Source organism: Tachysurus vachellii, chromosome 2 (genome assembly GCF_030014155.1).
Source record: "Tachysurus vachellii isolate PV-2020 chromosome 2, HZAU_Pvac_v1, whole genome shotgun sequence".
NCBI lineage: Eukaryota > Metazoa > Chordata > Actinopteri > Siluriformes > Bagridae > Tachysurus > Tachysurus vachellii.
The window spans coordinates 29,798,399-29,813,389 of NC_083461.1; the positions used below are offsets into that span (position 1 = coordinate 29,798,399).

General features: G+C 41.2%; 1 protein-coding gene across 11 annotated transcripts in view; it reads right to left on the reverse strand.

The window, feature by feature from the left end:
- Positions 1-1,216: 1,216 nt before the first annotated feature.
- Positions 1,217-14,991, reverse strand: part of LOC132841737 (receptor-type tyrosine-protein phosphatase delta-like) — a 352,060-nt gene continuing 338,285 nt past the window's right edge. For all 11 annotated transcript variants that reach the window (XM_060864221.1, XM_060864220.1, XM_060864217.1 and 8 more), the window contains 7 exons: positions 10,535-10,820; positions 8,115-8,293; positions 7,665-7,791; positions 6,826-6,951; positions 4,650-4,804; positions 4,422-4,557; positions 1,217-1,901 (listed from right to left, as the gene is read on the reverse strand). In XM_060864221.1, coding sequence (XP_060720204.1) covers positions 1,833-1,901; positions 4,422-4,557; positions 4,650-4,804; positions 6,826-6,951; positions 7,665-7,791; positions 8,115-8,293; positions 10,535-10,820 — 1,078 coding nt within the window. In that variant the 3' untranslated portion in view covers positions 1,217-1,832. The remainder of the gene's footprint in view (positions 1,902-4,421; positions 4,558-4,649; positions 4,805-6,825; positions 6,952-7,664; positions 7,792-8,114; positions 8,294-10,534; positions 10,821-14,991) is intronic.

The following is a 14,991-nucleotide window of genomic DNA, read 5'->3' on the forward strand; positions in this document are numbered from 1 at the left end:
AACAGGACCGATGGACATTATTTGCATATATAATCTCAGATAATGGAAATTAAAATGAGTGATAATATGTAGATAAATACTGGACTACTCAAAACAGTACATGTTAAATGAATAGTATTTATAGAAAAGAGAACAGGCATAAATATAAGGCACTCTAAATGCAAAAACGAAAAAAAATAAAATAAAATAAAATAATAATGATGTCTTTGCCCTATATATATAATGAGATGACTGCGGCACTGCTTTGCCACGTTGACCTTTGAACTCGATGAGAGAGACGTGTACATGAAATGCGTCCGGGCATCACGACTTACACCGGTCCCTGTCCCAGCCCCGATCCCTCCCTGACCTGACTCTATATATAAGAATCTATAATACACCTATTTATTGCACAAGAAAAGATGCACTGAATTGAAATACGATTTCTTTTTATCTACCGATGTGCATTCCAGTGAACAATCTCTTCATTTCCCCTTCAAAAAAGGACAAAATTTCATTGTGGAAACTTTCATGTAGCATTTTATCTCTCTGGTATACGTATATATATATATATATATATATATATATATATATATATATATATATATATATATATATATATATTTATGATATATTTTTGTACATTATTAATAATTCTCTAATAAATCTTTCATTATTATATAAACATTATATATTTATATATGAGCTGCTGTTTTAATTCTGTTTATATATATATATATATTTATATAGATAGATATTTTACTCTCTCTCAATCGTTTTGGAGGCTCGTCTGTTAAACATGGAAGAACTAAGATATTCTGTAGCAGCAACTTCATACTGTGCCTCCCCTTTTGATTCCACGGAGTCCCCGAAAAATACGAAATATAGACGGTTGTGTATGTGACCATGGACAGATAATAGCCTGTATCAAAGTCTACCATTCAGTCAGAGTTAATACAGGACCACAGCAAGTGCCATATATGACAAAAACAACAACAACAACAAAAATATAGAGAAGGAGGGAAAAAAACAAAACAAAACAGAAGATGTACAGGTATACGCGTATACATTAAAACAGTTTAAAAAAAAAATAATAACATGAATGGAAAGAGAGTGAGATAATACTCGGGTTTGGACTAACGTTGAGTGATTACCTGTATTTAAAAAAAAAAGAAAGAAAATTCACATAGTTTCAAAATGAATTACCGCTCAGTCGAGTAATAAAGTACTAAAAAACTAAATCAATAACTTCTTTATTCATCTGGTGTTTGTACACTCCCCCTAACTGAAGGAACAAACATTGGGACAAGATAGGGGTTTTATTATTACTATTACATACGTCCGTTTGTGTTTCTTTATTATTTTTTTTCTTCACCGATCGATTCTTTTCTTCGTCGATGAGATGAGATGTCCCTCCTCGTAACTGTTTGTCTCTTTACAACGCGGTCCACGACGACTTGTTCGTTTTAATGCAGTACCTTGTTGTTGTCTGGTTTTGTTTTTTCTTAGTTTTTTTTTATTATTATTATTTGTTTTCGTCAATCCGAGACGTATCCTGGAAGCAGCGTGATGCTTCGGCAGTTCGGATCCACGTCTGCAAGTCGGGAGTGGGAAGTTATTGGACATTGGAGGGAAAAGGGGGGAAGGGGGGGGTTCTTGGTCCACCTGGTGTTTCATATATTTGTCTTTTGTTTTGCTTTTTTTTTTTTTTTTTTTCTTTTTCCACACCCAACAAACGAATCATGTCTTGGACTAGGAGTTTTAAGAAGTACTTTTCACAATCAGGAATTTTATGGCTCAGAAGAAGTGACCTCTGGACGGCCTTCGGCTCTCCTCGGGGGTGAAGCAGGCTCTTACGTTGCATAGTGATCGAAGCTTCCCAGATATTCCAAACCAGCACGGTAGCAGAACTGGTATTGATCCTGGAAAGGAAACAGAGAGAATAATCGTTGAATGTGTTTGACTCCTGGGCCACGTGAATGAATACACCGCTTTACGGAGGGATGTTAGCTGAGATGATCTGAGAAACAGACATTCACCCATATAGATTATAATTAAAATAAACCACGTTCAGAATTTATACAAAACGGTAAAACACAAGACAATCATGTCAAAGTAGTCTTTAAACCACTTTCTAATATCCATGACAAAATTTGATTTTGAGATCGCACACAATGCGTAGCTGCTGCGCAAAGGAATTAATTACGTAACGTTATAAACAATACTGTATACTTAACTACTGTATATGGTGTGTATTATTTATAGCTATACATACGGTACACACAAACTATTGTATTGTAATATTGTAAAATATTGTAATTTTAATAAATAAACTACCGGTACTTCTAACACAAAAATATAAATGTTGAAAGATCTGCTGCAGGAGACAGGAGACTTGCCATTGGCTGTTGTATTTGAATAATTAATGAGGAAGGTCTACGCAAGGTTTGCATGCTGTTTTGGGATGTTTTTAAGTCATTTAAATATAATTATGTTTAGCTACATTTTGTGTAATAATTGAATTTTCTGATTCATATTTCTGCAGATAATGCTGTATGTATTTCTGGATAAGTGTTACCATTGTAAAGACAAGATCTCTCAGAATAGTAGTTAAAAGAGCATCTACTATATGGTTAGGTGAAATGTGTTCAGGGGCATATGATGAGTCATTTGAGGGGGGCACGTCGAGTCAATTGCGGGGGCACTGCCCCTAATGTGTCCCCCCACCCCCACCCCCACCCCTTGGTGACAGGCCTGGAGAAGTGGGAGGGGCAATTTATGAAAGCTTTCTGGAAAGTTTGTGATTTAGAATTTCCCCTATTACTCTATTTACAAAACACAATTTCAGATCTATTCAAAATGTCTAACCAAACAACTTGAGCCTGAGAACACCATGGCTGCGACCTGAGGCTCGTGTGAAAATGTGAATGTGAACTTTGCTGCGTCCATATAAATGAAAACAAACCCAGGACATACTAACACTATTAGAATGATCTCATTTTGTTCATTTATTATATTTCCTGAATATTGGGCTTACATAACCTGCAACTGGAGGGCTAAATACAGCACTGAGCAAGATCTATGCCAAAGTTTAGCTAGTGTATAGTCTGTAGTCAAAGGTGAGCTTCTGCTTCCATTAGGGTTTGTCCAATAGAAAGAATAGGAGAAATATAGTAAAGGAAGAACTTTAATTCTCTCATTTCTAATTTCTCGTTTAATCTGTCGTTAATTGACATCTGTGAAACCTGCTTAATGTAACACACGACATTTCTTTCAACAAACCTTCACATTATCAAACATCTTTGTAAATACTTTTTTCATTGGTTTAAACCACGACACTCCTGAATTCCGATTGGCCAAAAGGTGTCGATTAATGCAACAAATAATTCGAATTAGAATAAATAAATAAATAAATAAACTAATGTCTTTTCCATTAAGTAACAGGTTGAATTTTTTGTGTTATTCATTTATAACAGCTGCTAACGACGACATCATAAGCGCTGATGTCATGGTTCTGATCACTTTTGGTGTTTGGACCCCTTAAAATAATAAATAAAAAAAAACTAGGTGTAGGTGTGTAATTACTGCATGTATCCCACAATGTACAGTGTCACAATGTTCCTCTTCCCCTCAACAGTGCACTGAAGCAGTATTGAAACATAGCCCCTGTTTGTATGCATTCTGCTCAGGCATGGTTTTTGCTCTGGGGCTCTCATATCTACAGAAAGCCATCATTTCAGCTCTCTGAAAAGTACATGGGGGTCAAGAGCTCAGCTTTGTCTGCTGCATGCAAGGACAGAAAAAAAAAGAAAAGAAAGGCAGTATTTTGCTCAGCGGGCTGTGAAGTATCACGCCTTTCACTCTGTCCTCATTGATCTCACCAAACTATTTTCCTCTCCACTGTTGGGAGGCGATTATTTTTTCCAGCTGTGAAGTTGCTTATCTGAATTAATTTGCATGACTAACCTCGGGGATTTGCTGAAATTGATATAAATGAACATCAAGAGCGGAGCAGCGAAATATTGATACGCGCAAAAAAAAAAAAAAAAAAAACCCGACATGCTCCATTAATCTACAGTCAGCTCCAAACCAAAAATCTGTTTTATTACATGATTTATCAAACGCAAATGCAAACATTTACTGGCTTGAAGCTTATTATTCAAGAATATGTTACCTGAAGCCAAGACAAGTCCAGTGAATGGTAATATATCAGAATTTCCTGTTCTCACTCACTTTATCAGTGTTGCACCACCACATATATCATTCAGGTGCATTTGAACTCCTAGCTCATTGCTGGTGGGTCTGTGATACCGTCTCTATTTATTTCAGTCAATAAGCAAAAACGGAACGTTTTTCTTACAGTAATGATCGAATGATTACATCATTACACATGCAGCTATTTTTATGTGCGCGTGTATTTGTGTGTGTGTGTGTTTCCGTACCTCTGTCTGTACCATGGCTGGTCTCTGTGTCCTCAGCATCTTGACCGTCTGAAAGATGTCCACTACTCCTTCATACCTCATCCTCTCCAGAACAATACTGAGAGTGATGAAGACTCCTGTCCTCCCGACACCCGCGCTAATAAGAGAGACGTACTTTGGTCAAACTCTTCTGCTTCGAGAACACTAAATTTTGAATAGATTTTCAACAAACACATAGCTGCGGCGTACCTGCAGTGCACTGTGATTGGTCCATCCTGGCCGAACTGCTCCTTTGTTTTGTGCACTTGGCCGATGAAGTCGATAAATCCCTCTCCTGATTTGGGCACGCCCTGCTCGGGCCAGTCTGTGAACTGGAACTGTCGCACCGTCCGGGACTGACCGTCCTGCAACGTGACACACGTACCAACACTTTTTACCTAAAGCACTTATAGAATATTATTTTGCCACATATACATTACAGCTCAGTGAAATTCTTTCTTCACATATCCCAACTTTTGGAGGTTGGGGTCAGAGCACAGGGTCAGACCCTGGACCAGAGAGGGTTAAGGGCCTTGCTCAAGGGTCCAACACAGGCAGCTTGGCAGTACTGGGGCTTAAACACTGATCCTCCAATCAACGAACCACTTGAGCCACTACTGCCCCTTAGGCACTGATTGATGCACACAATTTGGCACATGTGTACAAACCCCTTGGTCTGATAAACACTCTTGTTATACACATGCACACTGCACACTGGAATTTCTGCAGTGCACATGCTTTCTGCTCGGCTGGATCAGACCTGAAACAGGAGCTGGTTTGAGTTCGCTGAGCACATTCTGGTCGTCCATGGTTTAGAACTTGGAGTAGACGTGACCTCATCACTACACACGTCTCAGCTGCTCTTTTTAACATTCACCGTAATGTAATGAAAGTGTGAGAATTTAAAAGCAACATTGTATTTCGATGCCTCACACTATTATCAAATATGCCTTAAGGTTCTTTATATCAAGCACCTCAACGAATCTCTATATCTCAGACCGATAGCTACAAACTAATGATATACACTCCAAATACAATTCTGTCCCCAGTTCAGTTTTTCATCACAGCTCAGATCACAGTGGATCGTTTGCTCTGACAGTCTTAACTCAGACACACAGGGATATATCTCGCTCTTCTCAGTAACGGCACCCTGATGCTTGTACTACTCTTCAAAACATATCAGAGAGTTACAGTACGCAAATGCGGAGGAGTTCAAATCCCTGAGAGACTTGAAGCCAACAAAAGATATCCAGCACTGTTCACCTGATCGTATTAACATACGGCGGCGTAAAAAAGACTGACTCCTTTGATGTGCCGTGTTATTGAGCAAAGCTCTGGAGGTGTGAGTTGCTTCAGAGATACGCTAAAGCCTAAATATGGAAAGCTACGCCGTTTTGAGTCCTGCCATAGGGCTGAACTCTAAACTGAGTATCGAGGGAGCCTTAGATGGAATTAGAAGTCACTGCCTTTGTTTTGGGACTGACGTGTTACAACGTCTGTAATTATTCACTCCAGTGCGCGCCATACCGACTTGACAGAAAAGTTCACCTCTTCTCAAATCAGTACACATGGAAATCACAGGAAAAACTGACCTGACAGTGTAACACTACAAGGTTTAGAGGACATTTCTATATTACATTTTTATCAACTGGGAATTGCTTCTTTTGAAGGACATTCAGAACACGACACTGTACTCGTGGACTGTTCATCGTCAGCACTAAATCGATACTGATCGGGAAAACACAGAAATTTGTAGACTACTCATTTGGACACATGTTCAATGACTTTCTCCTTTCCTTTGTTGTATAGTGTGAATTCATTCTTTAGATCAATTCGATCTAAATTTGCTGCTTTTTTCTTGCATTTACCGCAACCTTGGCTAGACTCCTTCGTTAAATCCCCTCTTCCATCTTTATTCCAAATGCGTTTGGGACAGTCTTTGTTTTTCTGCACATTTTACCTAATGTTCTTCCAATTTGCCAATACACAGCCCGATATCTACATCTCCCTTTGTTTAACTGTCCTCCAATCCCAGAAATGGAAGGAAGCCAACAAATCTTTTCGTCCAACATCAGCAGAAGAAACTTGGAGTTGAGCGCTACAGTAGCTGCCAAACACGGTTTATGTGAGTTCTTGTGGCTGAGTATCGCTCACTATGATCGAAAGATGAGAAGGAAACTCTATTCTCTAGGAGGAATGATATGCTTTTTTACCCAGAGGCCCAGACCGGCGATGATCTCTGTGTCACGAAGGACTCATAGGCGTGACATCATCGGGATTTTAATTCTTAAACTATCAAAGCTGTTCCAGTTACTGTACAAAAACTAGGTTATAAAACTCAACAGATCTCAGGGATGACATATACAGCCTTGGATGAAAATCTTACCCTGGCGTCGGTGACTTTAAACTCTCGTAGGATGTACTGAGGCATGTTGTACTCGGCCATGGGGTCCACCACAAAGTACTGATACCGGGCAGAGCGCTCTGCTGGCCAGTACTGATGGCATTTTTCCTAAAACACACACAAAATTGATGACTTTAACAAACCTTTCTACTCATACGACTCATACGACCACTGTTGTTCGCTTGAATGACTAAAATATTTGAAACAGAAACACGTCACGATTCACCTAATACATTACTTCTTATCAAATAAACAAATGTACAGCATTTGGCAAACGCCCTTATCCAGACCATCTTACATTTTTATCAATTTTTTTTATACAACTGACCAATTAAGGGTTTAGGGCCTTGTTCAGGGGTCCAGAAGTGGCAGCCTGGTGGACATGCGATCCGAACTCACAACCTTACGATCGGTAGTCCATCACCTTAACCACTAGGCATTCCCAAATCAATAGAATATGCAATAGAGTCTTAAAAGTACAGTACATGAATAATCTCTAACCAGTAAAAAGAAAAAAATATTACAAGCATATTACAAGTTGTTGATTACAGTCATAAAGTGTGGGTGTGGAGGCTTGCAATTTCTCACTTATTACAAGTTATCGGTTATAGACTTGCCTCACAGTGTAAAAAATGGAACAGCAGGGCATAAAAAAGTGAGTGTGTGGGATTCTCGTTCCACTCTCCATCTATTTATTAAAGCATGCTGTAATTTGCCCTGCACTCTGTTTTTTCCAGGTGGGCGGAATTTTCTATCTGAATAACTGAGCAGATGTCAGACGCCTCTTTCTCACACTCTCTCGCTCTTTCCATGTCTCTTACCCTGCCCATCTCTCTGAGTTTAGTAAGCATCACCACAATGGTGGAGTTGTGCTCCCACAGCATCCTCCAGAAATCTTCTGTGGTCTCAGCCAAAGGGCCCTGTGTGGCGATGTAAGCCTTCTGCTGCCTGGATGGTGAAAAAAAACAACAATGAGAGTGAATTATTGCCATTACACATAATAGGATGTTTCTGCCAGAACAACAAAGGTTCCTACAGCAGGTCAGATATATAAGATGAAAGCAGATTATTTTGACGTACTTTAGTCCTCGGTTTATTTTAAAACTGGGTTGTTCCTTTGTCTTTTTTTTAAACATTTGAGGTTATACAGGATTCCAGCTATACATGGTATTGAACATTGAAGCTGTAAATGATTCCACCATTCAACAGAACTTATGAAGAGATTCAGATGAAGGGAGAACCGTCTACTCCGTCTACTCTGCTGCACTCACCGGTATCCATCGATGAAGCTGGCGTTGATGTAATCGGATCCCTCCACGCCTCTGATGGGCTGCAGACATACTCGTGTTGACTCGTATGGCATGATGTTGACCAGCCGATTCTTGAACTTGTTGCAGGGCAGGTTGGCACTGATGAAGCGTGACGTGTGAGCCTTTGTGTTGGCCAAACGCTACAGAGAAAACACCAGAGAGGTTAAGAGCGATTTCAACCTAATTCCTACACAATCAGGCATCCATTTGTATATTTACTTCTGTGGAACCTGAATAACTTCTGTCCATGCGTTCATTTTTTTATCCCTCCATCTACCCAAGCCATGATTTACAAATTCAGCCATCCACCCATCAAATTAATGAATAGATCCACTTACACATCTATTTACTGCACGAATGATCTATCCATCCATCTCTTAATCCATCTATATATTCATGCAGCCTGACTTTTTTCATCCACCATTCTTTGTCATGCATTCACAAGCCCATCTATTCATCAGGAATACATCCGTCTAAGCATATACTGATCTGTACAAACACACTTATATTAAGAGGCTACATCCGTTTATCCATCCACCTGTTCATGAACGTGTGTGTTCAGGAAACATCCATTCATCAGTTCATCCATTCGACCATCCTTTGATCTATTGGCCTACTAATACATCAATTTGTCCGCTGTTCATCCAATCATCTGTTGAGTCCATTACCTGCTTATTTATCCATCCATCCACCCATCCATCCATCCATCCATCCATCCATCCATCCATCAACCACCAATCCATCTATCCAACCACCAATCCATCTAGCCATCCACCAATCCATCCATCCATCCATCCATCCATCCACCAATCCATCCAGCCATCCACCAATCCATCCATCCATCCATCCATCCATCCATCCATCCATCCATCCACCAATCCATCCAGCCATCCATCCATCCATCCATCCATCCATCCATCCATCCAACCATCCATCCATCCAACCATCCATCCATCCATCCTTCCACGCAACCACCCATCCATCCATCCATCCATCCATCCATCCATCGTCAAATTTAAATTTGATCCATCCATCTTAGCATTGGTTTCTCATTTTCTCTAAACATCACTTTCCTGATAGTCATAAATTCTCTCGCTCTCCAGACTTCTCTTTTCTTCTCATCCATCTTTCTATCATAAAAGAAAAATCTGCAAATACCTAATAATAACAGAAAGCTTGTACACACACAAACACTCATACGCTCACACACACACACTGCCGGACTGCAGCTGCTCCATTTATGATCATCTCTGTAAAGTGAATAATACAAAGAGTCCCAGTGGACAGAAACACAGCATATCTTATCAGATATGAGAGCAAGGGCAAAGAGCTAATCAGAGAGTGGACGCACTTCACCCCGATGCTGCCTGGATCAGGTTAGAAGCAGCTAAATAAAGCAGTGAGCTGCAATGTTGGCTGAATTTAGTTGTGTAACGTTCAGCACTGATGTAGTATTTGTGTTTCTTCATACGCTTTTATTTTGATGTTGCAAGTTGGTGCTGGTATTTAATGTCAGGGCTTAAGGAGGACAGGCCTTGATTTAAAGCAAAGTAAGAATGTGAAACGATGACAAGTATCGGGACGAGATGTAAAAAGAAAGAAAGACAGAAATGAACCTACCAAAGCTACAGAAAGAGTTCTAGCCCAGGCTTGCGTGAGAGGGTCTCTAGGTCCTGGGGTTGTAGCTGCATTAAAGCGGTGGCTAAGTGGCACGGAGGAAACCACAGGCCCCACACAGTCTGTGCAGCAGCAGTAAAGTGAAGTGGAAATGAACCCAGCGTGGCTCTGTGAGGGGGTAAAATCACTGCAGGCGAGATCTAGAAAACGCCTCACGCTGCAGGACTGGGGCGATTTGCTCAGCCTGGGAAACTCCATCACCTTCTGACTCTCAGCAAATCCATTTTTCTTATCGCTCCTGTTGTTTGAGGAACTGCAGTGCAGTCACTGTAAAATGTCGCTGAGTCAAATGACACGAGGCAAAACAGCGCTTTCTGGGACCAGATGAGTTTTTGTTTCTGCAGGAAAATTCTCTTTAACGTGTGACGGGTACTGAGTGTGTAGGTTTTCATCTTTGAACAAACGTGATCACATGTTCAGGCTGTTTCAAAGATCGATTTTTGCCCAACTTTACTTTAAACTAACCAACAGAATTATTAAAGTGTACATTTCATCTAGCTCAGAAATCCTCTTTTTTCCTCTTTAAACTGACTACGTTAGTCACTAATTAAAGAAACTTAGCATGTGATTACATCTGCGTTTTTACTTTAAACATTTCCATTCAGAATAATTACATAAAAAAATGTATTTAGAAAAATCTATAATCTAATAATTCTATTTTCACTATTTTTTTGGGTAAGTTAGCATGCTGGTCACTGGCGTACCTTAAACTCCAGCTCCATGCCCGTGACGTTCTCTCCCGTCTCGATGTGGGTGAGTTTCTGGATGTAAGCGTAAAGGTTGCGAGCAGGGACCTCCGTGTTGCCGCAGGTCACGGCCTCCAGCAGAGCATCGTGGATGAACACGTACTGGTCCTCTGTCTGCACCATGTAGTTTCTCTGTGCGCGCATCAGCGTCACGTGGCCGTAAATGTCCACCGTCTTCTCGTGCTTGATCCGCTCCAACATGGCGTCGATCACGATGAAGCAGCCTGTTCGACCAACGCCGGCGCTGCTCAGAGAGAAAACGTTCACATGGTTAACTTAGCTTGGTTAAAAAAAAAAAAGGTCTCAACCTTTAATTGTTGAACCTAGCTAAGCATTTATCCTTAATAGATCTGCTTATTATATAATACTGAAACAACAATGTGTGTTTTCTCATTATGAGGCTCTTCTAAAATGTAAGCCCTGTTGCTAAGGCTAATATTAGCTAGCTGAAACATTAAGGGTTATTTTATTACTATACTAATAACATTGTTCCTTCCTATAACCATCAAATCTCATGTAAAAAAAACACTAACCATTTCAAAATCAAAAAATGATCAGTGCCTTGATTAGAATAATAATACTAAATAATTGTTATATTTATATGTTTTTCAATCAGAGAGACCCGTGTATGCCGAGGGGAAACTCGAAGCTCCATTTACCAAGTGATTAGCAATCTGCTGCATACACGTGACAATCACATCGTTCGGTGGGGTTTTGAAACACAACCAGTTGCGTCTTCTGGATGCACAGGACGCAGTAGGGAGCTGCTAAGAGGGGTTTTTACCAGGTGCACACTTCGGGGGGTGCGTGTACAAAACATTCCATGCCTAAACGGTGCCAGCGTACGCATTATATTCAGAGTGTGAGTGCTAGCCAGGAGATGAGTGAACTCATTCATCTGCTGCTGGAAGACAGGGAGGGGAGTTAGCCGTGCCAGAGAGCAGCGAAAGCCTTACCTCAGCTCAGCTTAGAGATAGAGAAAGGGATGTGTAGTATGTTAGGTTTGGCCCAGTGCACACAGTAATCAGAGACGGTGAGAGATACTGCAGTGCAGCAAACGAGAACTCCGCGATTGCTTTTCTACCACCTTTTCTACCACCTGTCTATTTGTCACTCACCCGCTTTCTCGTCTTTATAGCAAACCCTCTATTTCAGAATCACATCCATCTCTGGCGCTAAAAAGATCCGTCTCTGTGACTTTCACAAGCAGAGGGACCTCTGGCTTTTGTTGCTGTTGTTTTGTTTGTTTTTTGTTTTTTTCCTCAAACTGCAGCTGAGTTCGATTAGCTGTACTTCGATTAGCACTTGCGCTCCCCGCTAACGAGGCATAATGGTGGGGAAATGGCAGCCGAGCCAGAGCTCTTCATTAAACGCTGCAAATTTCCACATTACCGCTCCGACCTGCGGTGCGCTCCGAGTCGGGACGAGGACTTTTAAACGCTAACGTGCTTCGGGGGGAATTGATTGCTGAAGTGAGCTTTTTGGTTTCCTATGTGCTCGTTTCCTTGATGAGATCGACGGCGCAGGTCTGAGCCAAGCTTCACCTCGAGCGCTGAAAAATCACCTCGTCATCGATAGACAGTCCTGGGACGTGTGTTACTCAATATCTCTATTCAAGAGGCATATGGTTGTAATTGTGATCTTGTCTAATGATACATCCCTGCTCTCATGTCCTCAGTGGATCACAGGGAGAGAGAGAGAGAGAGAGAGAGAGAGAGAGAGAGAGAGAGAGAGAGAGAGAGAGAGAGAGAGAGAGAGAGAATTTGTTAACGAGCAGCTGGTCCTGTCCTTCTCACTGAATGAAAAATCTGGAGGAATGGCAAGGGATTTGTTCAGATATTTCTTCAATGAATCACACATTCGTTTTCTGAGTTCATGGGGTACTAGGGGATAAAAAAAATCTCTCTCTCTCTCTTTTTAAACTCTCTGCACATGGAATCAATCTGGTCTAAAAGCACCTCGATGACACGCACTGCCGTTCAGAGAAAAGATGTCAACCTGTCTTTGCCAGCTCGACGTTATTATGCACTGTTTATCTCTCTTTCTTTCTGTCACTTTGTCCCTGGCCCTCTTAAAACCTAGGACGAGAAAATAGACAGACTGAATTCCTTCACCCCTGGAGTCGGAAATGTCTTTAAAGAAAAAAAAAGTGTACGGAGAACCACGTCCACGTCTTCGTCTCCTCTACAGAGGCCTCATGTTCACTTCATTAACCTGAGTGAGACTCATTTACATAGCACAGCATGAATACACAACATCACACACACATAAAGCGTGATGGTACACTGTGTAGTAAGTTATGTACACCACCGGGCCTACATTTTTTCTCTTATGTCTGTCTCTCCCTCTCTCTGGCTCGCTTTCTTTTTCTTTCAGAAACTACTGACCCCTGTAACATCCAATCATGCCACTGGATGGGCTTTCTCATTTGCTGCCATAACGCCTGGCTACACACATCTCCGTGAGCCCATCGCCACAACAACCAAGTCTTGTGCAACGGTGGGAAACGCCGTGCCTGCCGTGACTTCCCTCTTTACGACTGAACAGGGAAACGCGTCCCCGGATTTACTGCTCTCCCGTACGAGCTTTACATCAGCTCTGCGAACGACAGGCTGGGTGATTGATGCCTTTTTAAAGCATGTCTGATTTCACATACTGGAGTCATAAGCAAGCTTTGGTTTTTCTCCACGCCTGGGATCGTGCAGCCGTTCGTTTTGCGTTCGAGCCTCCTTTTTAAAATGACACTGCAGTTTAACATCAAGCCCACAAAGCAAAGGACTCCTCGGAAACATCTTTTTGGGTAAAGAGCGATCGGAGACGGACGAGGCGACGAGCAGTAAGGCTTTTTATTTGTGTTTCTCACCTTGTGCAAGGAAGGTAGACGAGTGCGACACGCTGGATACGAGCTACGTCACGAGATGACACGATGTTTAAGGAACGCTGGCTTTGTGCTAGCTAACAGCCTTCTTGCTAACTCTAAACCTCACAAACAGCACTTTGAGGCTGAACACACAATATCTAGCTATGAGTTTTTATTTATTTATTTATTTTTTGGAAATCAGAGTGGTGTCCAAGGGCATTCAAAATCCTCCAGATCTAAACCTACTAGCTAGATTTGGACCACTAGCGGAGTCTCCTAGCAGATTAGATTATTTCAGCAGTTGTCAGAATATTTCCAGTCGACTTTAATGAGGACGATATCCTAGATGAGTGGAGATACGGTGTGTTTTTGGAATTTGCAGCATCGTTTTCAGAGAGTCTCAGAGAGTCAGGTAATAATCCATGTCCTGTTTTTTTGACATACTATCAGACAGGTGTCTCAGACACTAAGGAACAGGTACAAAACTCTCTGTAACACCTGTCTTTTCAGTCTCGATTTGACAGTTTCTTAAAAAGGCCACCATTCTACTACAAACACTAAAGTGTAAATAACTTCTGGCATTTGGGCCATGAGACAGGGGCAGATATTTTATTCATTTATTTATTTTTTATTCTCCTCATATTTGTTTTCGTTTGGATTAGATGGCATTTGCAAGAGGATTATGGGTAATCTGCAAGAATTGATCCCTAAAAAAGAGTTTGGAAAACACAAACACACACACACACAAACAAACACAGTGTGTTGCCCACGCTAAATATGTCATCAGAATTTGGAGCAAATCGTTTTCACGGGTAAATTCTTTTCTCTGCGCTCTAACAGTTTTTTCGCTTAGACACACACACACACACACACACACACAAACACACACACACTTTTTCTCTCTTTCTGTCCAGCTAATTACACCAGGAGCTGCGGGGGAGGACTGCTGGTTAATTACCTCAGAGCCTAACAATCTCTTCTTCTTTTGTTTAGACTTGCAAATGTGTTCGTGTAAACGGCTTTATAATCTCCGGAGTGCACACGACACGCTGTGCCGCCTCGACACCTTCCAAAAACCCTTCCAAATGACCGAAGGAAACGAAATAGGAAAATAAATAAATAAGTAAATAAATAAAACCAGCGTTTTATCTCCTTCCAACCCTGAAACGGTCAGCTGAAAGGAGCTGGAGATCTCGTCCCATGTTCTCTAAAGAACGTAAGACTTGCAGCTTGAGCTCTCTTTATCTGATGCAGACCACAGGAATTAAAAGTCACTGTCTAAGCATTGACATTAATTCCTGCATTCAGTGAGGAAAGAGAGAGAGAGAGAGAGAGAGAGAGAGAGAGGTTCTCAAATGAAAGAGGGTCTGCTGGGAGCACTAATTAACTTCTGCTTTTAATTCCTGGCTAATCCACTCGTCTTTTTTGTCACTTTCCTAATGCAAGTTTGTTCTATTTCCCGTCTCCCTCTCTCTCTGTTTCTCTCTTTCTCTCTCTCTCTCTCTCACTCTGACTACACTGGTGTCTGTATATCAGTCTTTCCTATCTAGATCAC